The 23,436-nt window shown below is 36.5% G+C and overlaps 1 protein-coding gene across 23 annotated transcripts in view; it reads left to right on the top strand.

The window, feature by feature from the left end:
- WDR19 (WD repeat domain 19) overlaps positions 1–23,436 on the top strand; it is a 175,577-nt gene that overhangs the window by 13,276 nt on the left and 138,865 nt on the right. For all 23 annotated transcript variants that reach the window (XR_013368963.1, XR_013368962.1, XR_013368951.1 and 20 more), the window contains exons 6-14: positions 3,171–3,286; positions 7,942–8,022; positions 9,170–9,282; positions 9,551–9,724; positions 17,047–17,117; positions 17,557–17,729; positions 17,822–17,936; positions 18,803–18,909; positions 19,961–20,083. Coding sequence is in view for 10 of the 23 variants with exons in the window: in XM_077879342.1 (XP_077735468.1) it covers positions 3,171–3,286; positions 7,942–8,022; positions 9,170–9,282; positions 9,551–9,724; positions 17,047–17,117; positions 17,557–17,729; positions 17,822–17,936; positions 18,803–18,909; positions 19,961–20,083 (1,073 nt within the window). In the remaining 13 variants the exon portion in view is untranslated. The remainder of the gene's footprint in view (positions 1–3,170; positions 3,287–7,941; positions 8,023–9,169; positions 9,283–9,550; positions 9,725–17,046; positions 17,118–17,556; positions 17,730–17,821; positions 17,937–18,802; positions 18,910–19,960; positions 20,084–23,436) is intronic.

The raw sequence follows: 23,436 nt of genomic DNA, 5'->3' as shown, positions 1-23,436 counted from the left end.
TACTCTCTCCAAACACCAATTTAGTCAATTTAATTTGACACCAATTTAGTCACAGTGTGCACTGTGAGTTACATTTGCCTCAGAGTATATGACTAGAGAAGGTTTTGTTCCTTGTTTGATCTTGGTTCAGGTTCTTTGATTCCCCCAATCTCTGGTCACTTAGCATCTGTCCTCTGAATGAATACCCAAGAAGAAGCAGATGAATTCTTCTCAATGATTAGAACATCATGCTGGTGAATGGTAAAACTAGTAGGCTTAATTATACCCAGGTGGCCAGAAAAATTATCATTTATTGCTAAGGAAGGAATTAAACTCTGCAGAGAAGAGTGCCCACAGAATACTTGAGAAAGTGTCTATCAACTAAGGACACTTAATTATTTCCGTTTTTCTCACATTTATGTCTATCTTTAATATCAGTGGTTTTGGTGCTCCAGCTGAAAGGTAATGCCATTGATCCTATAAAACTAAAGATATTTTGAGTTACAAAAATCAATGTAAATTGACCATTTGACTTCAGTTAGGCAATTTTTTGTATCCCACTTCATCTGTAAGAATACCCTACCAGCTAACTTAAGGCCCCAGAAATTTTGACACTTGACATATGAGAAAATAAGTTGTCAAAGCATGATTATTTCATGTCAGGTATTTATTACATATATGTGATTTTATATGTGATCTTTGTATTTAATATAAATATTGAGTCTGTTCTCGGTCATTTATTGTGTAAAATGGGCCTGAGGAGATTCAGGCTGATTATGTATCTTAGGTCCTTTGGCTAAATACATACTGCCTCTCTTGGAGTTGGTTATGATTTGTGGCTCTACTTTTTTTCGCTTTTAAATAACTCACTTTCCTAGATCCAAGCTTTTCCACTCTAGATAGCCACTACATGGTAGCATGGTCTGCCAGCATTTCACAATAACTAAAATCTGTTAATCTTGTTACATCTTGTACTCATTTATTTCCTTCAGCTAGACCAGATACAGGCAGTTCTCATGTTGCATGGTTCTTGTATACATGAAATTCATTTACTGTGGTTTAATTAAATATTGCCAGCCTCCCAGTAACATGATTCAAACTTCAGTTACCAGAATATATTAATTGTGAATTAATATTATGTCAATAAGTCAGTACATGTGAAGTGCCCAGAACACTGTAAGGAGGCATACAAAACAGGTTAACTGTTCTTGATGTTAAGTTTAACCTGAGTTCTGAGCTCTGGAAGCCAAGAGGCCATCATCTGTACAGGAGGAAGAAAGAAGAGCTTTTCTTCTCCCTTTCTGGGGTATAGAAAGAAGTCTGTCTTTGACATTTCCCACCTCTCTTCATGCATTCTTTTTCTTTCCTGATGCCCATCTCTTTGGGCCCAATTGCAATGTACCACACAAGTCCCTTAATCTATGATCATTAAACTCTCCTATATCTCAGTGTCTTCTCTGAATGATCCCTTCTCTTTTGTGCCCTCATCTCCTGATTTGAAATGCCATTTATATCCTGACCAGTCTTATATTTGTCTCTTCCTATCCCTAGGCTCATGTATCCAACTGCTTATTCAACATCTCTGATGAGATGTCTAGTAAACACTTTAAATTTAATAATTTAATATCTCTAAAACCCTTTTGACCCACAGCTGTCCCCCCTCACCACTGATGACATCCCATCCTTTTAGATCTTCAGGCTAAAACCTTAACATCATCCTTGACTCTCCTCTTTCTCATACCTTCTGCATCTAATTTGCCAGAAAATCTTGTAGGCTCTTCAAATATTTCTGGAATCCAGCCTGTTCTCAACACCTCTCATGTTACCACTATGTGTGAGCCTCAGACATCTTCCACGTGAATTTCTGCAATCTCTGAACTGGTTTCCCTGCTTCAGCTCTTTCCACATTATACAATATTCTCAGCCTAGGTACCAGTGAGCTTTCTGCTCAGAAGTTTCCAATGGCTCTCCATAAGCCAGAGGTTTTACAATGGCCATCCAACACCTGCATGATTTGGCCCTTGCAAACTCCCTGATTTCATCTCATATTCCTCTCTTTTTACTTCCTCTGCTCCAGTTACACTATCCTTTTTGCTGAGCCTCTAACACACCAGACACTCTCCTGCCTCAGGCTCTACTCACTTAATAACTACTTATTTAGAACCTCCTTCCTGCATAGGTACTGTATTAAGTTCTGTCAGGGGTAGGAAGAATAAAATGAGTGTGGTCTCTGCTCTCAAAAGTAGCTAAAATAGCTAAACTCTTATAGTACTTTATATATGCCTGGCACTCTTCTAAGTGCTTGAACTCATTTGACCTTCAACTCTATGAGACAGGCCCTAAGTATTATCCCCAATTTATGGATATGTGACTAAGGAATAGAAATGTTAGGTAGCTTACCCAGTGTTTTACAGTAAGTGGTGGAGCCAAGATTCAAATCCAGGCAGTCCGGCTCCAGAATATGTATACTTAACCATTCTACATCTCATTGTAGAATTAATCTTGAGACTCAAGGATTTATCTATCCTAGGACCTTCAACAAATGTACACAGTATATGATTTCCCCCACCCAAAAAATTCAGTTTTTGCACTGGCTAGGTTCCTCAATGAAAAAGTTTCCTGACACTCACTGGTTCCATCTAATATCATTGACTGGTTAAGTGACTCAGTTCTCAACACAAGTCTCACTAGGATACATTCAGATTTGGAGCCCAGCATTATCAGAAGTCATATGTGCTCTAGTTTTACATGAATATCCAAAACTTTGAATGTTGAATCTGTTTATACCAAGGGTCTACCATACTGTGAAGCTGAATATAGTAAAGATAACTCAAGTGCCTTGGGATTTACTTCTCTTGAGACATTATTGTTATAGGTTTGGTTGTATGGTAAATAAACTTGTCAAGGAGTGGAGGAGTATCTTTTCGTGTTAGGGCCTATGCTCCTATCCACATAATATTGAAAAGCAGTATTGCTCTTAAATAGAGTTAGAATTTGATTTAGAATTTGGTAATAAACTTTTATATAAGGTTACTTAGACATCGACTGCTTTGATGAGATTTAATATTCCTTGTCTGTTTAATATCCAAGACATATTACTTAGACTTTCAGATTGATATCACAGATCTTTTATTTATTTATTTATTTTTTGAGAAACCCATGTGTCTATACACAAATCATCTCTTTTTCAGGAAAACATACTAAGAGAATCACATGTGGATGTTGGAATGCAGAAAATCTGCTTGCTTTAGGTGGTGAAGATAAAATGATTACAGTTAGCAATCAGGAAGGTGACACGATAAGACAGGTAATACAATAACATCTTTGGTATGATATATTCAAAATTTTTCCTGAAATAAAGTTTGTCTAACAATCTATGAAATTTTAAAATCCCTATGTGAGATACATATGCAATAACTTCATATTCTAAACAACAAAAGCTGTTCTTTTTTATGTATTAGAACACTTTTCTTTCATTGGAGTCCTTTCCCCAAATATCTTCCTTTGTACATTTTCTGTTACCTAGAATTAACATGGACTACCAGCTCTATGGTTATAGGCTGTATGTTTGTGAGATAGCTTTTATTTTATATATATAATATAAATGTTAATAACTGGACTCAGTCTGGTCTGCCTGATTCTTTTTTTTTATATATATATTTATTCATGAGAGACACAGAGAGGCAGAGACATAGGCAGAGGAAGAAGCAGGCTCCGTGCAGGGAGCCCAACGTGGGACTTGATCCCAGACCAGGATCATGCCCTGAGCTGAAAGCAGACGCTCAACTGCTGAGCCACTCATATTTCCCATGATCTGCCTGATTCTAAAGCCCATACATTTAACTGATATGTTAAATTGCTTCCAAACTAACCATAATTTAATTTTAGGATGAAGTTTACTACTGTTCAAATTTCCCAATTGATTAGATCTTCAGTGGCTCCTCCTTAAGGAAATTTGTATTACTTATAGTTACTACATAATCTCACCAGTGGGTAAATTTTACTTTGGACTACCTGGCTTATGATTTAGTATTTCTGGGGCAATATTAACTAGCAAGTTCTTTGAATACCCTCTAGGTATATGGCACTGTGCTATGCATTTTAGAAGAAATATGAAATATGGTCCTATATTAGTTCTCTATTGGTTCGTAACAAATTACCCCCAAACGTAGCAGTTTCCAAACAATATACATTTATTGTTTTATAGTTTTTGTGGATGAGGAATGCAGGTGCATTCCTAGCTGCATTAAGATCTCAAGGCTGGGATCCCTGGGTGGCGCAGCGGTTTGGCGCCTGCCTTTGGCCCAGGGCGCGATCCTGGAGACCCGGGATCGAATCCCACGTCGGGCTCCCGGTGCATGGAGCCTGCTTCTCCCTCTGCCTGTGTCTCTGTGCCTGTCTCTCTCTCTCTGTGACTATCATAAATAAATAAAAATTAAAAAAAAAAATTAAAAAAAAAAATCTCAAGGCTGCATTTTATTGGTCAAGGTTGGAGTCTCATCTGAAGGCTTGACTGGGAAAAAAAATCCGTTTCCAAGCTCAATCACATGGTCATTGACAAGAGTTCAATTCCTTACAGGTTATGGTTTAAGGTCTCAGTTCCTCTCTGGCCATTGATTAGAAGCCTGCCTAATTTCCATGCCACATGGATCTCTCCATAGAGTGTCTCACAATATAGCAGGTGGTAAGAGAATGAGAGCAGCTATTTAAAACTTAAGCCACAATCTCTTAACAAATAACTTGATCTCAAAATTATTTTTGCTATATTTTGTTATGTAGAGGTGAGTCCCTAGGTCCAGCCCACACTCAGAGAGGTGTAGAGATGGGGATTATAGAAAGAAACCAGGATCACTGCGGATCATCTTAGAAGCTGCTGACCATAGGCCCTTACTCTAAGAAGATACAAACAAATCATGCTAAAACACACACAGTCTTATATGATTGCCATATTTTGTGGTATAGTTTACAAGTTCTATAATATTTGAGATGGAGGAGATCAATGAAAGTTGGATTGTGAATCTTTAAAAGACAGATGATCTGAATTAGTCAAGGTATAGGATAAATTGTAACAGTTCCAGACTTACAGGGGATCTAAGAATGGTAGTTTGGGTGTTTTTTCCCTCTTTCTCTTTCTTAGGTAACAGAGACAGGTAGGCAAATCATCTGTGCATCTTTGCTTTCACAGGGCGCTATACACAGTCCCAGGTTTTCCTCCATCTTCTTATTGCTCTGCCATTTGCAATGATGTTTTGTCTTCATCTGCATAATTACCCACACCACATCTGCATTTCCGCTCCAGAGAAGGGAGAAAGAGAAGTGGAGTGCAGGAAATATTTAAAGGACCTAGTCTGGAAGATGCATTTTATTATTTCCATTCATATCACTAGAACCTACTCATATAGTCACACCCCACTGCTGCCAGTGAAGCTGCAAATTTAGTCTCTGTAGGTAATCATGTGCTGTGCTGGAACTTGTTTTAGTGGAAACCATAACACATTTAACAGCCTGTCATTTAACCCAAACAAAAGAGCATGGACAGAGATATGAGGAGAAACTTCTACCTTGTTCATGGCTTGTTCAAGATTGGCTTGACTGAAGATAGGGGCTTTCAGCATTTATAGAAAATAAGGCTGGTTGGTTGTTTCCTGTACTTGGAAAGCTCCAAAAGTGAGGCAGAAGTAACTCAACCGTGTTGAGTAGAACCATAGCACAATTAAACTGGTTTCTAAGATTAATTAATGTAGAAACCTAAAATTTTCTGGAAACCTAAAATTTTGATCATTCTATTTTGGTGCCATTTTGAATTAGAATGGTAGATATACAAGTCCAAATGCTTTAGGTCCCCATTCATTCTTATATATCCATATCAGACATCATCAGTAGATGTTGGCATTTTTTTTCCTCCTCAAGACATGGCCTTACAATATTTTGCTATATAACATCCCAGGAAATCACTACATTCAGCTATTATTTACATACAAGATAGCTATTTACCTTTTTTGATCTCTAAGAAGTATGCTTCTAGAATTAGACATACTATTTAAGTTGTCATGCAGTAAGCAAAGCATACGTTAAAAGTATTGCTTTATTTGGTGTTGTCTCTGAACTGCTTTGACTTTACTATTCTACAGATCACTCCATTGTTACTTGTGTGAATTTATTTTGATTCTACTAAGGAATTGTCTTATTTCTTAAATCTGAAGATTGCTTTCTTTTATCGATACTGGAAAATTCTGTCATCTCTTTCAGTATTAGTCTCTTGCCCTTTCTATTCTGTCCTGGAGTATCTGTTAGACATACATTGGACCTTCTCTCTCTCTTTCTCTCTCTCTAAGATTTTATTTATTTATTTGAGAGAGAGCAGGGGGAGGATCAGAGAGAGAGGGACAAGCAGACTGCACTGAGTGGGGAGCCCAACATGGGGCTCAATCTCATGACCCTGAGATTATGACTCTGAGATCATGACTTGAGCCAAAACCAAGAGTCAGATGTTTTACCAACTGAGCCACCCAAGCACCTCTCTTTGTCTCTCTTTCCTCTCTTTCATAATATCTATCTTTTTGTTACACTGTGCAACCTTGTGGATAATTTACCTAATCAATGTATTTACTCTTTCTACAAATTTGTCTGGTCTTCTATCTTTTTGAGTTTTTTTTTTATTTTGATGATTCTACTTTTTGTTTTTAGGAAGTATTTTAGGGCAAAATAGGCAAACAGGGTTAAAAAGTCCAATTATGAAATAAATAAGTATTGAGGGTATAATATACAGGATAAGGAATATAGTCAGTAACATTATAATAATTTTGTATAGTGAGATAGTAACTAGACTTACCATGGGGATCATTTTGTGATGTATATAAATACTGAATCAGTATGATGTACCCCTAGAGCTAATAGGATATCGTATGTCAAGTATACAGTTTATCCCTCAACAACATTGGTTTCAACTGTGTAGATTTACTCACATGCAGATATATTTTGGTAAATACAGCACTGTAAATATATTTTCTCTTAAGATTTGCTTAATAATATTTTCTCTAGATTACTGTAAGAATACAGTATTTGATATACATAACATACAAAACATGTATGAGTTGAGTGTTCGTTATTAGTAAGGCTTCCAGTCAACAGTAGGCTATTAGTAGTTAAATATGGGGGGAGTCAACATTATATTTGAATTTTCAACTGTGCAGTGGCTTAGGTCCCCTAACCCACACATCGTTCAAGCGTCATCTGTCTTTAAATGAATAAAGAAAAGTACTTTGTAGTTTCCTAAAAAATCTGCCTGGACTTTTTTTTTAAGTCTATTGTCATACTTATGAGTCCTTTTGTGTTTTCAGTCATTTTTAAAGTTTTATTATGATCTCGGTGATAATTCTGTTATTTTTAGATCCACTAACTTTTGTTCTTGATGCATTATTTCTTGTGACATTTCTGATTTTGAATTGTGAGCTCATCTTTCAGCAGGGCTTGTATGTGGAAATTTTTTGGAGCTTTGGAAAAGGCTTTGGATCTGTTTTTGATAAACATTCCAAGGAGTTTCTAGACCACTCAAAGTATAAATTTGGACTTCAGAGCCTAAGCAAGAGAGGATGGGAGAGTCTTTTATTTGAAAAGAACTTTTTCAGCTTTTTTTTTTTTTCTGACCCAAAGCTCAGCCAGACTCAAATGAGCTTCTTTATTGTCTCCTTACCAACTGCTCTGGATTACACAGCATCAGTTTCTACACATACTTTGGTTATGGTTTAATCTTTGTTTATTGTCCCTGGAAATTTTCCTTACCTTTTTTCAATCTTATCTATTTAATAAGACATGTGTTCTGTTTCATCCAGAATTTCTAGATGTTTGTAACAGTGGGATTTTTAGGTATAACAAGTGAAAGCAAGTTACTGGTTTTATTAATATTAGGAATGAATTTAAGTGTTGTGCTTGTTCATAATGATAATATTTCTATCCCTACAGACAGCAGTGAGATCAGAGCCTAGTAACATGCAGTTTTCCATGATGAAGACTGATGATCGAATGTCTGCTGCTGAAAGCACAGTAAGAATTCTAAGTCAAATCCATATTCGTTATTTTGATAATTTTGTAGATTATACTTTCTCCTTTTCTAGGATGGTTCAGAATGTATAGTGATAAATTATTATCTGTCATTTATTAAATTAGTATTAGACTCCAGTGTCTCAGGCATATGTTACTTTTGCTGCTCTGGCAGCAGCTAGCTACCTGGTATCACAGCAAATGAGGAAACCTTCCTATTACATTTGGTATTGTTCTTCTCATTCTTGTGGTACTAAAAACAGTGAGGGTCCCTTTATAAACAGAAATTTTGATTTGTATATGATTTTTTATTTTCACTCAATTGGAGGTGGTAACCAGAGCTCTAGAAATTGTAGCTTTTATTTTCTTAATACCTTAGATGCATTTTACCTGCCACATTTTATTGTTCTAAAATCCAGATGATTTTTATAATTAATACAAATATGAAATGAAATAATGTTTCTATTTCTTAAAAAGCTGTTATTAACTTGATATAGTGACTTAATTGAAAGAGTCAAGGAAATATATCAAAGTATTTCTCTTATATAAATCCATCCTTCTTAATGAGCTCAAATAAGTAATATACTCTTTTCTCTCCCTCACATGGTTATACCTTCCACTGAGAACTACAGTTAAGTATTGGCTTGCATGAGTAATAGAGGGACACTATCTAGCCACGTTGACCAATGATCTGCAGATGATGGAAATAATGATCCAAAAAACCAAGCTCATTTATCCACACAGTATGGACTGTAATCCCCAATGGTTCAAAATCAGAATGACTTCTTAAGAGGGAAGACCCTTTGTACTCTATGAATTCAATTTCAGTGGAATTATGTCAGATTTCCAGCCCAGTACTGCACAGTACTCTAATGAGAGGTATAGAGGATTTTAAAAAGTTAATCCATCTAGCTATTTTAGTGTCTTCTCAAAGGCTGTGTTGGATACGTGTAAAGCCAAGGACCCTTCTCAGACTGTATATTAGTACAATATATTTTTTAAAGTCACATTGTTATCTTATTAATTATAATGTTTAATGTAAACTTGGCTTACTGTTTTCATAAATGAGGTTCAGCTATTTGAATTTGCTTATTGGTCTTCATGAAGTACTGAATAATTCATTTCACAATCTCTTAATCTTTTCTGGCAGATCAGTGTAGTGGTTGGCAAGAAAACTTTGTTTCTTTATAATCTGAATGAACCAGATAACCCAATTGATCTGGAATTTCAGCAGCATTATGGGAACATTGTCTCCTATAGCTGGTATGTGCAAGAAGCTCATTACCAAAAGATATCCATGTGTTTTTCCTTACTAATTATATCTAATTTTTGCCCATAGCATTTTCACTTCTCTATGTAACATTTTCTGGATCATAGACTATGATTTAATATGTGAAACTACCTAACATATTATCTGGCCCTCAACAAATTGTATTCTATAGTTCCTTAGTTTTAATGTACTTGCTAACTTATTGTATTGCCAATGATAGTTAACCATCCATTTACCATATTATTGCCTTTGCTGCTATAGGTATGGTGATGGCTACATCATGATTGGTTTTTCACGTGGAATTTTTGTGGTCCTCTCCACTTATATTCGAGAGATTGGCCAAGAGGTATTTCAGGCTCGTGACCACAAAGATCGTCTAACCAGTATTGCAGTATCACAGACCCTTAGTAAAGCTGCTACATGTGGTGATAATTGGTAAGTTATATTCAAAAATCTCAGAAAATGTTATGTAAGGAATATTTAAGAGATTCAACAAGACTTTGATAGCTAGTATGAATCTGTCAGCGATACTCTCCTGCACTTTTAAAACATTTTTGCAATTGAAAATTCCTAAGACTCCTGCTGTAACACATAGGGCAAAACCTAAAATGCTAAATGTATACTAACTACAAAACCTAAAATGGAGAATGCTTGAAAAACAATCTTAAAATAGGTACTTCCAAATAATATGGTGTCAGCACACTCCACCCCGTCTCTCTCACTGAATACAATGATAAAACCTGGGCAGAATGTATGGAGCAGTTATTTAAGGACTCTGAAAAGTGAATAGTAGGCAGAATAAAGAAGAAGAAGAGCAGAATTTGAAGTATCACTGAACCAGTGAGGAGTCTCCTACTTGTCTTCTACTCTCTCAAGATTCAAGACAGCCAAAATCTGGAAGTGAACACCAAAGCATAAATGAGAGAGCTCTGAGAGAAACCCTGTAGTTCTGGCTCAAGTTGCAGGAAAGAGAACTCCTAACACTTAGTTGGGGAAATCTCCCAGTTTCCTTTCTTTTTCTTTCTTTGTTCTTTCATGCCCCAGCCACCAAGCAACCTCATCATGGCAGTGGCAGCAACAGCAATGGCAGGAAGGACCTACAGACACCTACTCTGACACAGAGTAACCTTCCTTAAAGGATCTATGGCCCCAGGAATGGGGGCAAACTCTGTTGCTTATTTTTCTCTCTGCCCTCATACTGCGTGGCCACAGGCATGGGTGCAGTTGTGGGAAGGACAAGGCACTATAGGTAACTAGAGCCCCAGCTTTCCTGGAGGAAGATAAAAAATGGGAGCCCCAGGAAATCAGAACATACTAGGAAGATCCTGAAGAGGAAGAAGTTCTGGAAAGCAACCCTCTGAAGATATTTATGAACTCCCAGTTTCACTTCTTAACGATATATGTATATCTCATCCTAAATAAACCAAAGACTCTGAGAACTGAACTGAGGGATAGATCATAATACAAGTCCTATAGATCACAAACTGGGCTGAATAGGGACATATCTGAATACAACTGCAAAGCCTTTCAAATTGGAACTGACATTGAAACCACAACCCGCAGAAGGCTGGTTGATACTCAACCCAACAGAGTTGATTGCCTGCTTAAAAAAAAAAAGTTAACCTTCTCCATGGGATTTAAAACAAGATACAAGAGTCTCAAACATAATGTTCAGCATGTCCAAAATATAACCCAAAGTTATCTGATATATGAAGAATCAGAAAAATTTCAACCTACTTGGGAAAAGGCAATTGAAAGATGCCAATGCCAAGATGATGCAGGTAGCAGCTATTACAAAAATGCTCCAAGAGACAAGGGCTAGCATTTTCAAAACAGATGAAAATGTAGTCTCAAAAAAGAAATAGAATCTCTAAAGAATAACTAAATGGAAGTTTTTAGACCTGAAAAGTATAATTAATACAGTATACTTAATAGCAAAATGGAAATCACAAAGAGTCAGTGAACTTAAAAATAGACCAATAGAAATATCCCAGCGAACACAGAGAAAGAAAAGATTGGAAGAAAATAAACAGTCAGTCTCAGCGGCCTGTGAAACAATACCAAAAAAATCTAACGTTTACGTCACAAGAGTTTCAGAAATAATGGCTAGAAACTGCTCACATCTTCCAAAAGACATAAACCTATATATTGTAGAAGCTCAGCAAGTCCCTAAAAGGATAAGTCCAAAAAAAACCTAGCTCAGACACATCAGTATCAAACTCCTAAAACTAAAGACGAAGAAAAAACTTGAAAGCAGCTAACGAGCAACATTTTAAATGACAGTGGATTTCTCACCATAAGCCATTGAGGCCAGTTCCAAGGAAGCATCATGACTTAAGTGCTGAAAGAAAAGAACTGTCAGTTTCATTACGCAGTGAAATACCCATCAGTGGTTTCTTCTCAGATGAAGAAAAATGAAGAGAATTTATTGCTAGCAGACCTGCTGTAGAATTGCTGAAAGAAGTTCTTCAAATGGAAGAGAACAGATGACAGAAGGAAATTTGGGACATCAAGAATTAAGGAAGAGCAGCAGAAATGGTAAATATAGCAGCTCATTTTTTTTTCTTTTGAGATTTTTTTAAACATATATGTTGCTGTTTAAAGTAAAAATTATGATATTGTTTGATAGTGTTTTCAGTATTTAAGATACATTACATAAGACAACCACAACAGAAAGGGGAGAGGGTAGGGGCTCCTGGGTGGCTCAGTTAGTAAAATGTTTGCCTTCAGCTCAGGTCATGACCTCAGGGTCTTGGGATTGAGCCCCATGTCAGGGCCCCTGCTCAGTGGGGAGTCTGCTTCTCCATTTCCCTCTGCCCCTTCTGCTCACTCCTGCATGCACTCTTTCTCTCTCTCAAATAAATAAATAAATAAAATCTTTAAAAAATAAAATGTTTAAAAAAAGAGAGGCTAAAGTTATTATATGTGATTTCTATAATATTTGAAGTGGTAAAATACTTATTCTAAAGAGCCTATGAGAAATTAAATATGTATGTTATAATCTATAGCAATCACTAAAAAATACACAGATTTATACACAAAACCCCAATAGGTAAATTAAAAGGGAATACGGGAAATGTTCAAATCTAAAAGGTGGCAAGAAAGGAGGAGAAATGGAAACAAAAGGGAGAAACAAAACAATAAAACAATAGATTTAAGTTCATACAGATCAATTAACTATGTTAAATGTGTAAATGACAATGCTATTAGACTATTAGAATTTTTTTTAGAATAGAATTTTTAAATGACCCTATTATTTGCTGAAACTCACTTCAATGTAATGATATAATGAAATAACTAGATTAAAAAGTAAAAGGATGGAAAAAGATCATCCAAACACTAACCCGAAGAGAGCTGGGTGGCTATGTTCATATCAGACTAAGAACAAAGAAAATTACCAGGGATGAAGAGGCATATTGCATACTGACTAGATAGCATACTGCTAAATGAGTATGCACCTAACAACAGAGCCCCACAATAGATGAAGTAAAAACTGGCAGAATTAAAGGGAGAAATAAATAGACAACAATAATAGTTGAAGTCTTCAGAACCCTGTTTTCAATAATATATGGGACAACTAGATAGGAGATCAAAAAGGAAATAAAAGTGTCAAATTGAGACTAAGTGGAACACAGGCTGCCAGATCATGAGCTGTAGTTCAACACACACAAGACAAATCAAAATAGAAAAGGTTCCAGACAAAGTAACTGGCTTGTCTTGAGGGGCCTCACAGAGAGATCAAGGCACAGTGCAGACAGAAAGAGACAGAACCAAGGGCATGTGCTTTTAAGAGAGTTCATAGAAGAAAAACAGGCTTCGTGAATAGACTGCTTTAGGGTTTCCAGGCTAAGGCCAGATTGGTCAATTCTAACCAAAAGAGTAAGTGTTTGGAAGGCTCCAGTGATCTTATCCAAGGGGCACATAAGGCATATGGTGTTGGGAGGCAGGGAAGACTGTTGATCAAAAGGGCTTTTAAGGAAGTCACATTAGGAAATTAACACTTGTTTGTGACTCTGTGGGTGTGCATTTGCAGGAGGGACTAGTGTAGGATTAAGGTCATTGCAGGCCACTTGGCCAAACAGAATGGATGCTAAGGTAGTAATACCATGGAGTAGCCTAGGTAAACTCTGAACAGACTTGGACAGCACTATAAACCAACTAGACCTAATAGACATCTATAGAACATTCCACCCAACAAGAGAATACATGTTTTTTCTATGGATCCATGGAACATGCACCCAGATAGTCCATATTCTGGGCCATGAAACCTCCACAGATTTAAGTTGAAGTCATGCAAAATGTGTTCCTTGACCATAATGTAATCACACATGAAATGAATAACAGGAAAACAACAGGAAATTCAATGAACACTTGGAAATTAACACACTTCCAAATAATTCATGAGTATATCTCAAAGCAAATTTAAAAATACATACAACTAAATAAAAATGAAAATGCAATATATTAAAATATGAGATACAGCTAAAACAGTACTGAGAAGAAAACTTATAGTATTAAGTGCTTACACACAAAAGAAAAAAAAATCTCAAATTGATAATCTAAGTTTCTACCTCAAGAAACTCAAAAAAAGCAAACTAAGGGTAAGGCAGAAGGAATAAAATAATAAAGAGCAGAAACTGATGACATTGAAAATAGAATAGGAAAAGAAATCTAACAGCTGGATTTTTTTGAAAAAAAGTTGATAAACCTCTAGTAAGAATGACAAGAAGACACAAATGCCCAATATCAGGAATGAAGCAGGAATATCACTACAGATATGGAAGCAACTAAAAGGATAATAAAGGAATACTACAGGTTTAGAATTACAAAGGAATACTACAAACAACTTAGAAATTTGACAACTTAGAAGATTGGAAAAATTCTTCAAAAATCACTGACTACCAAAACTCAACCCAGGTGAAACAGATAATCTATCCTAACTAGCCCCGTAACTCTTAAAGAAATTGAATAATTTTAAAGCTCCTGAAAAATTTCCAGGCTCAGATGGTTTTACTGGAGAATTCTACCAAACATTTAAAAAAAGAATTTACAGCAATTTTATAAAACCTCTTCAAAAAATAAAACTGGAAGAAACATTTCTCAACTTATTTTATAAGGACTAGTATTACCCTTACACCAAAATCAAAGTATAAAAAAAAGAAAGGGGCAGCCCTGGTGGCGCAGCGGTTTAGCGCCGCCTGCAGCCCGGGGTGTGATCCTGGAGACCCTGGATCAAGTCCCACATCAGGCTCTCTGTATGATGCCTGCTTCTCCCTCTGCCTGTGTCTCTGCCTCTCTCGCGCTCTCTCTGAAAAAATAAATCTTTTAAAAAAAAAAAGAAAGAAAGATCAATCTCTCTCATGAACTTGTACACAAAATCCTCAACAGAATTTCATGCACTGAATTCAGCAGTATGCGAAAAGAATTATACCTCATGACCAAGTGGGATTTATTCCAAGTACACAGGCTTATTTACATTCAAAAATCAATGAAGTTACTCTATCAACAGCTGAAGTACCATCTGAATATATCAGATGACATACAGAAACAGTCTCAAAAAATCCAACACCCATTCATGATAAAAATTCTCAGTAAGGGATGGAGGGGAATTACCTCAACTTGATAAAGAATGTCTATAAAAAACCTATAGCCAACATCAAACTTAATAGTGAAAAAGACTGAGTGCTTGCCCCCTAAGATTGGGAACAAGACAAGGATACCTACTCTCACTACTCTAATGCAACCTAATATTAGAAGTTCTAGCCACTGCAGTAAGACAGGAAAAAGAAATAAGCCACATCCAGATTGGAAAAAGAAAAGTAAAACCATCTCTATTTGCAGATGACCTGGTTGCTTGTGTAGAAAATCTCAAGGAATCTACAAACAAGAAACATCTAGAACTAAAACGAGAGAGAGTGCAGCAAGATCTCAGGATGTAAGGTCAACATACAAAAATCAGTCACATTTCTATATGTTAACAAGTATGTGGAAACCAAATAAAAAATACACCATTTTTAATCACTCCAAAGAAAATGAAATATTTAGATATACACTTAACATATCTGTGTGCTGAAAATTCCAAAATGCTGCTGAATGAAATTTAAAAAGAAATAAACAGAGAAACACACAGTATTAGTATATTAAAAACAGTGATAACATCAAATGCTGGGAAGGATGAGGAGAACCTAGATCACTCAAATAGTTTGGCAATTTCTTAAACAAACTGAACATGCAATTATCATATGACCCAGCAATTTCACTCCTAGCCATTTTTCTCAGAAACATAAAAGCTTCTATTTCCAGAAGAACCTGAATATGAATGTTTACAGCAGCCTTATTTGTAACAGTCAAAAACTAGGAACAATCCAGATGCCCTTCAGTGGGTGAGTGGTTCAACTGGTATATCTATATGATGGAATACTACTCAACCATTAAAAGGAACAAACTAGGGCAGCCCAGGTGGCTCAGCGGTTTAGCACCACCTTCAGCCCAGGGCCTAATCCTGGAGACCTGGGATTGAGTCCCATGTTGGGCTCCCTGCATGGAGCCTGTTTCTCCCTCTGCCTGTGTCTCTGCCTCTCTCTTTCTCTGTTGCTCATAAATAAATAAATAAATAAAATTTAAAAGGAACAAACTACTGATACAACAAGGGTGCTGAGTGAAAAATGCCAGTCACAAAATGCTGCATACTGTATGATTCTGTTTATGTAATATTGCTGAAATGATAAAGTTATAGAAAAGGAGAATGGATTAGTGGTGGCTAGGGGTTAAGGACGGGGCTAGGGTAGGTAGGCAGGAGGTTAAGTGTGTTTATAAAAGGACAACACAAGGGATCCTTGTGGTGATGGAACTATTCTATATCCTGTGGTGTGGATCTCAGGAATCTTGCATGTGATAAAATTGCATAGAACTACTAAACACACACACACACACACACACACACACACACGGTGAATACAGGTAAAACTTGGGACAGCTGAAAAAGGTCAGTGGATCATATCAATGTCAGTATTTCCATTATAATATTATTCTATAGTTTTTCAAGATGTTACCATTTGAGGGAAAGGTGGAGGGTATGTATGATCTCTGTATTATTTCTTATAGTTGCATACAGATTCATAATTATATCAAAATAAAAAGTTAAATGATAACAATGAGAGAAAATATAAAGGGGAAAAGCTCTGGGAGGGCAGAAGGGAGGAGGGTGTTAAGACCAGGAAGAAAGATATAGCCATTAGGTGCCAACATTGTGCTGCTACACAGCTTTCTTTGGCCAACCTATCTTCCCTGTGACCCTATGCAGTAAAATGCCCCCAATTTTTCAGAGTTTTTGACCTATGTCTTGTGATTCCAAATCGAATGCTCTTTCTGCTATACCTCATTACTTTTTGTATGAAGAAAGTCAGGGTGATGGGGGGAGCACGTTGCAAAAAGAAACCTTTTTCCTCTAACAGCTAGGGAGAATGTTTTCCTACTCATACTTTTCTTCAGGGCAACTTCAGCCTCTTTGTTCCTGAAACTACAGATCAGAGAATTTAACCAGGCACATCCACCATACCCCTAAGAGATTTCTTTTAAAGATAAAATAAATTACAGAAATTCTGTTATTGTCTTACCTCAACCCAATAGATTTTCTATCCTACATATATCCCTTTTTGGAGAACACTGACTTGTTCTGTAGCGTACAATTTTTTGTGAATGAAAACTATTTTATTTAACACCTGTATTTACAATATACATATTTTTTCATTTTTCAGTATTAAAATTCATGACTTGGCAGAACTGAAAGACATGTATGCTATAATCAACCTGGACGATGAAAATAAAGGTACCGATTTTTCTGAAGCAGAGTGACATTTTATCACTGCGGTGACAGAGTAATGTGTTTATTATTATTTGATTTGCATTAATCATAGGAGGAATAAAACTAACACCCTTCATTAGAGTTCCCTAAAATAACTTACTTATTTTAGTAATTATAGAAGACTGTAAGTCCACTTTGATCCAAAGATTTATAGTGAATTTAATCTCAATTTCAGTTATAAAACCTAAATTCTTACACTCTTTCCCTTTGTTCCACTACTGAATGAATCAGTGCTCCTGTTCACATGCATACCTGTCCGTGGTGAATTTTTACTTTGTATAGACAAAACTATTAAAGATAGCACTTGAAGATTTTTATGTCTGCAGCTTACATGAAAATACGTGCTTGTTTGCACCAATATAACTTGTTTTTTATTAATCCTTGATTCTGTCAAATATTTCAGGTTTGGGCACGTTGTCCTGGACAGATGATGGCCAGTTGCTGGCATTGTCTACCCAAAGGGGCTCTCTGCATGTTTTCCTGACCAAGCTTCCCATACTCGGGGATGCCTGCAGCACAAGGATCGCGTACCTCACCTCCCTCCTTGAAGTCACCGTAGCCAACCCTGTTGAAGGAGTATGATCATGGTGTTATTTTGATTTGATTTATTAGGAAAATCAAAAAAGTTGTAGCAGTTGATTTGCTACTGTGCTTTTTCTGTATTATAGGAGCTGCCAATCACAGTTTCTGTTGACGTGGAACCCAATTTTGTAGCAGTAGGGCTTTATCATCTGGCCGTGGGAATGAATAATCGGGCTTGGTTTTATGTCCTCGGAGAGAATGGCAAGTCTCAATCCAGCTGTCGTTTTCTTACTTTCTTACTTAGCATTTAAATTCTGTTACTGTTTGGGAAGCACCATGTCTTTCACTCTTTTCCTTCAGCTGTCTCTTTCTTAAGAAGCTTAAACAGTTTTGTGAATCCTCTAAAAATTTTGCATAATTTTTGGAAAGATCTTATTCTTTACCTTTGTAGTGAATACAGCATGGTATAGTGGGCAGAGTATGACCTTAGGAATTAGGCCCTGAGTTTAAATTCCCCAGCTGCCTCTTGTAGCTAGCTGGGTGACTAGATAAATTCTTTACTTCTCTGAGCCTTGGTTTAGAAGACTTCGTCCAGAATATGAGGATTCTTCTACACGTAAGGGGTCATGAGGAAAACTAAATGAAATAAAATGATGTGATCCACTTTTGCACAATGTCCTTCTTAGGCACTCCTTGGTCAGGTAATTGAGTTCCTCCCTATTCCTTTTATTCTTGAGGTAATGACCACTAGCATCTGAAGGGATGCTAGTGGTCATTTTTTTTTTTTCTTCTCCCCACTGGAGGTCAGATATCCCTTAGGAGTAGAACAAGCTGGAGATTTAGCCTCAGATAGAGTACACCATTAAGCTTATTGTCACTAAAGTGGAAACTTTTGGTTGTTTCACGTGTAATTTTATTTTCTACTACTTTGTTTCATGTGATTCATTATGGAATTCCTGAAGGCAAATTTATGTAACAACTAAGATTTTCTTTACAGTGGCTAAAATAAAAATTTTAGATTTAGAATATCCTTAAAAATGCACTCATTTAAAAAATGCACTCATTTAAAAATTATTTGCAAATCTTTGTAATTATATTTTTACATGTATGTTTTTTTATTGCTACAGCTGTTAAAAAATTGAAAGATGTGGAGTATCTGGGGACAGTTGCCAGTGTTTGCCTTCATTCTGACTATGCTGCTGCACTTTTTGAAGGCAAAGTCCAGTTGCATTTGGTAAGTAATTTTGATGTCCTGGAGCCCTCAGGACTCTTGATGGATGACCCGGTTTAGTGATAATGAACAGCTTAATGTCATATTACCAAGAACATTGGTCAGGAAGCAACCACATACAGACTAGCTAGAAAATCAAGTGTGTTGACGGAATGAGCACTGGGTGTTATGCTATATGTTGGCAAATCGAACTCCAATAAAAAATATACAAAAAAGGACTAACAAAACTCTTTGCCCTTCTGGATGAGATGTTCAGTTAATTTTCTTATTCTTTTCCAAGAAAGCCAACAAAGTTTCAACTATGCTACTCACAATATTGCCATGGTAAAAATGACCCAGTTGGAAAATGCATCTAGTAGAAAATTAAAAACTGATTGGAAAGTTCTATGCCTGAGCTTCCTGAAATGAATTGACTTATATATTTGGGCATATCACTTACGGGGAATCCTTGAAACTATGCTGGTTAAATTGTTCAAAAGATAGTGACTCCTGAGACAAACCATTGAGACTCTTAATCATAGGAAATAAAATGAAGGTTGTTGGATGGGAGGCGGGGAGAGGGACGGGGGGTGGGGTAACTGGGTGATGAACTAAGGAGGGCACGTGATGTAGTGAGCACTGGGTATTATATAAAACTGATGAATCACTAATCTCCACCTCTGAAACTAATAATATGGTAATTAATTGAATTTAAACTTTAAAAAAAGGATCTAGCGTTAAAAAAAAAATAGAGACTTTAAAAAAGAAGATATTGGCTTCTAACCAAGGGCATCGCCTACATCTATTTCTTGGCTCTTTGCTTCTGGGAAGCCAGAGAATAGCTACTAGACCACTGTAGAGCCTCCCACAAAGATTATTCCCACCGAAGAGGGATGTTTAATGCTGCCCGACTGGCAAGCTGTGATCCCTGTCTGATGTCTTTCTCATTAGACTGGTAGCCTGAGGAGTCTGAATGTTTAATTGAACTTCAGGAGAAGACCTTCCCCTATCTCCCAAGATGGTGTGGACCCACTTTACTCAAATCTATAAGCTACTCTGATTCTTTATGTTTTAGATAGAAAGTGAGATCTTGGATGCTCAAGAAGAACGTGAGACTCGGCTTTTCCCAGCAGTGGATGATAAGTGCCGTATTTTATGCCATGCCTTAACTGGTGATTTCCTCATCTACGGTACAGATGTAGGTATTGGCTTCTTTGATATAGAACATGGGGGAATTTCTAATTTTTACTTTGTAATATATATATGTGTGTATTGTATACATTATGTTAAATTGCTATGTACAGTACGTACACACTTATGTACAGCCCAGCATATAGATCACATGATTTGCTAGTATCAAGTGCTTTTGATTATAAGCAATTCTGATGGCAGAGTAAAAAGAGCAGACTTTGGAGTTTGGAAAATCTGGGCTCAAATGCCAGTTTTATTACTTGCTAGGTGCTACTTAACCCCTTCCAAGCCTCATTTTCCTTATCTAGATGCTAATTTAATTTGATGATGAACATAAGATAGCTTATTCAGCTTTAGATCTCCAGGGCCTACATTTAGTAGGCATTTAATAAATAGTAAAATTAATTGAATATTGAGAATCCTACTTCGATCTTTTGGGGATGTTTTGAAAAAGAGAGAGTTGGAGGTTGGGCAGAGGGAGAGGGAGAAAGAGAATCTTAAGGAGGCCCCAGGCTCAGTGTGGAGCCCAATGCTTGGCTCAGTCTCACGACCCTGAGATCATGATGCAAGCAAAAATCAGGAGTTGGACACTTAACTGACTGACCCACCCAGATGCCCCTCCCTGGCTTTTGGTCCTTTGAGTTACCAGTACCCTATACTTCTACATAGTAAGCTAGCTAGATGAACATTCTAGTAGTAGCATCTTACATTTGTAAATGTTTTCAGAGCATATCATGCCTATTATCTTGTTCAGTCTCTAAAAGAATTTAGTATAGGTGGTAGGAAGGGCACTATTTTCCGCACTAGAAAAACAATTATTCACAGTTTCAAATGCTTCATTTTCTCACATTAAACTGTTTTTTTTAAAGCATGTTTTAAAACATGTTTATTGCCATAAGAGAGACTTTAAATTTAAGTTCGACATAAAATAATAATCTTTTTACTAATATATACCAATAGGGTAGGTTTCATGTGTCAGATTAAGTGGTAAGGGATATGGTAAATAATAGTAAATATAATACATTTGTATGATAACGTAACAGTTTGTAAAGCCTTAATCTCACTTATTTTATCTCATTAGTTTTATAAAACAAGCAGAGAAGTTTTAGAGACTGAAGAAAAGTGAAGATTAAGCAGTTAGTAAGTTTGTAACAAATGTGACACTTGAACCACGATTCCACATGGCATTTTGAAATAAGAACTCAAAGTGTGGGATGACTGGGTGGCTCAGTGGTTGAGCCTCTACCTTTGGCTCAGGTCATGATCCTGGGGTCCTGGGATCGAGACCCACATCAGGCTCCCTAGGAGGAGCCTGGTTCTGTCTCTGCCTACGTCTCTGCCTCTCTCCCTGTGTCTCTCATGAATAAGTAAATTTTTAAAAAAAGAACTCAAGGGCAGCCTCGGTGGCTTAGCAGTTTAGCGCTGCCTTCAGCCCGGGGCATGATCCTGGAGACCCGGGATCGAGTCCCACATCGGGCTCCCTGCATGAAGCCTGCTTCTCCCTCTGCCTATGTCTCTCTCTCTCTCTCTCTCTCTCTAAAAAAAAAAAACAAAAAAAACAAAAACTCGAAGTGTGATAGTCTGTCAGTAAGTCAGCATTTATCTCAGTCTCTTTCTTGAGTAATTCTGAAAATATGTCTTTAAAGTTTTATCAAGTTATTAATATACAACAAACTGCACTATTTAAAGTCTACAATTATATAACAATTTTGATGTGCATATACCTGTGAAACACCATCAACTTAATCAAAATAGTGAATGTATTCATCATTGCCAAAAGTTTTCTCATGCCCCTTTATGATTCCTCCTTCCTGTCCCGCCCCCTCTGAGGTCACTATAAATGAGTTTCTGTTATCTAGTTTTATATAAATGGAATCAGAGTATGTACTTCTTTCTATTTGCCTTCTTTTATCCAGGATCATTATTTTGAGGCTTATTTCTCTTGTGTGTATCAATTATTGATTACTTTTTCTTTTTTGCATTTTATAGAATACACTTAAAATTGACTTAACCATGAACCCAAGGATGGACACTGGGGGCTATTTTCAGTTTGGGGTTGTTTCCATCCTGGATTGTTTCCAGTATGGGGTATTTACAAATAAAGCTGCTATAAACATTCATGTTCAAGTCTTTGCATGGGTGTGTTTCTTTTCTTTTGGATAAATACTAAGAAGTAGAATGACTACATCATATGGCATGTGTATGTTTAAGTTTTTAAGAAACTGACAGACTATTCTCTAAATTGCTTGTACCATTTTACATTCCCATCAACTGTGTGGATGTTCCAATTCCTCTACATCCTCACGAACATTTGATATGGTCAGTCTTTTTAATTTCAGCCACTCTTAAGTGTGTACTGAAATCTTAACTGTGATTTTAATTTGCTTATCCCTAATGGACTCATGTGAAGCATCTTTTCTTTCTTTTCTTCCTTCCCTACCCCCACCAGCATCTTTTCACATGCTTGTTTGTTCTCTGTATATCTTTGGTGAAGTGTCTGTTCAAATTTCTTTGGCCATTTCTTAATTGGATTGTTTTCTTATTATTGATTTTTGAGAATTCTTTATATATTCTAGATTCAAGTCCTTTATCAGATACATGCTTTGCAAGTATATTTTTCCCAGTGTATCAGTGGTCTTTTCATTCTCTTAACAGTGTCTTTAAAGAGAAGACATTTTTAAAATTTTTGATGAAGTCAATTTACTAATTTGTTTTTTACAGATCATGCTTCTGGTATCATATCTAAGTAATCTAACCTAAGGTCACAAAGTTTTTCTCCTTTATTTTCATCTGTAAGCTTTATAGCTTTATGTGTTTTTTTTTTAATTTTTATTTATTTATTTATGATAGTCACAGAGAGAGAGAGAGAGGCAGAGACACAGGCAGAGGGAGAAGCAGGCTCCATGCACCGGGAGCCCGATGTGGGATTCGATCCCGGGTCTCCAGGATTGCACCCTGGGCCAAAGGCAGGCGCCAAACCGCTGCGCCACCCAGGGATCCCCTATAGCTTTATGTTTTATATTTAGGTCTATGATCCATTTTGAGTTAATTTTTATTTATGCTGTGAGTTATAGATCAAAGTTCATTTTTTTGTTTATAGATATTCCAATTGTTTTAGCACCATTTGTTGAAAAGACTGTCCTTCCTCCACTCAGTCCTCTTTGTACTTTTGTCAAAAATCAATTGTCCATAAATGTGTGGATATTTTTCTGGAATTGCTCATTCCATTGATATGTGTGTTTGTGTTTATAACAGTATCACCCTGTTTTAAGTACTTGTATCTTTATAATAAGTCTTGAAATCAGGTAGCATTAGCCCTCCAATTTTGAGCTCCTTTCTCAAAGTTGTTTTGGCTATTCT

Source organism: Canis aureus, chromosome 2, assembly GCF_053574225.1.
Source record: "Canis aureus isolate CA01 chromosome 2, VMU_Caureus_v.1.0, whole genome shotgun sequence".
NCBI classification, from domain to species: domain Eukaryota; kingdom Metazoa; phylum Chordata; class Mammalia; order Carnivora; family Canidae; genus Canis; species Canis aureus.
The sequence above is the reverse complement of the archived record's forward strand: the minus strand, read 5'-3'. Positions and strand labels throughout refer to the sequence as shown.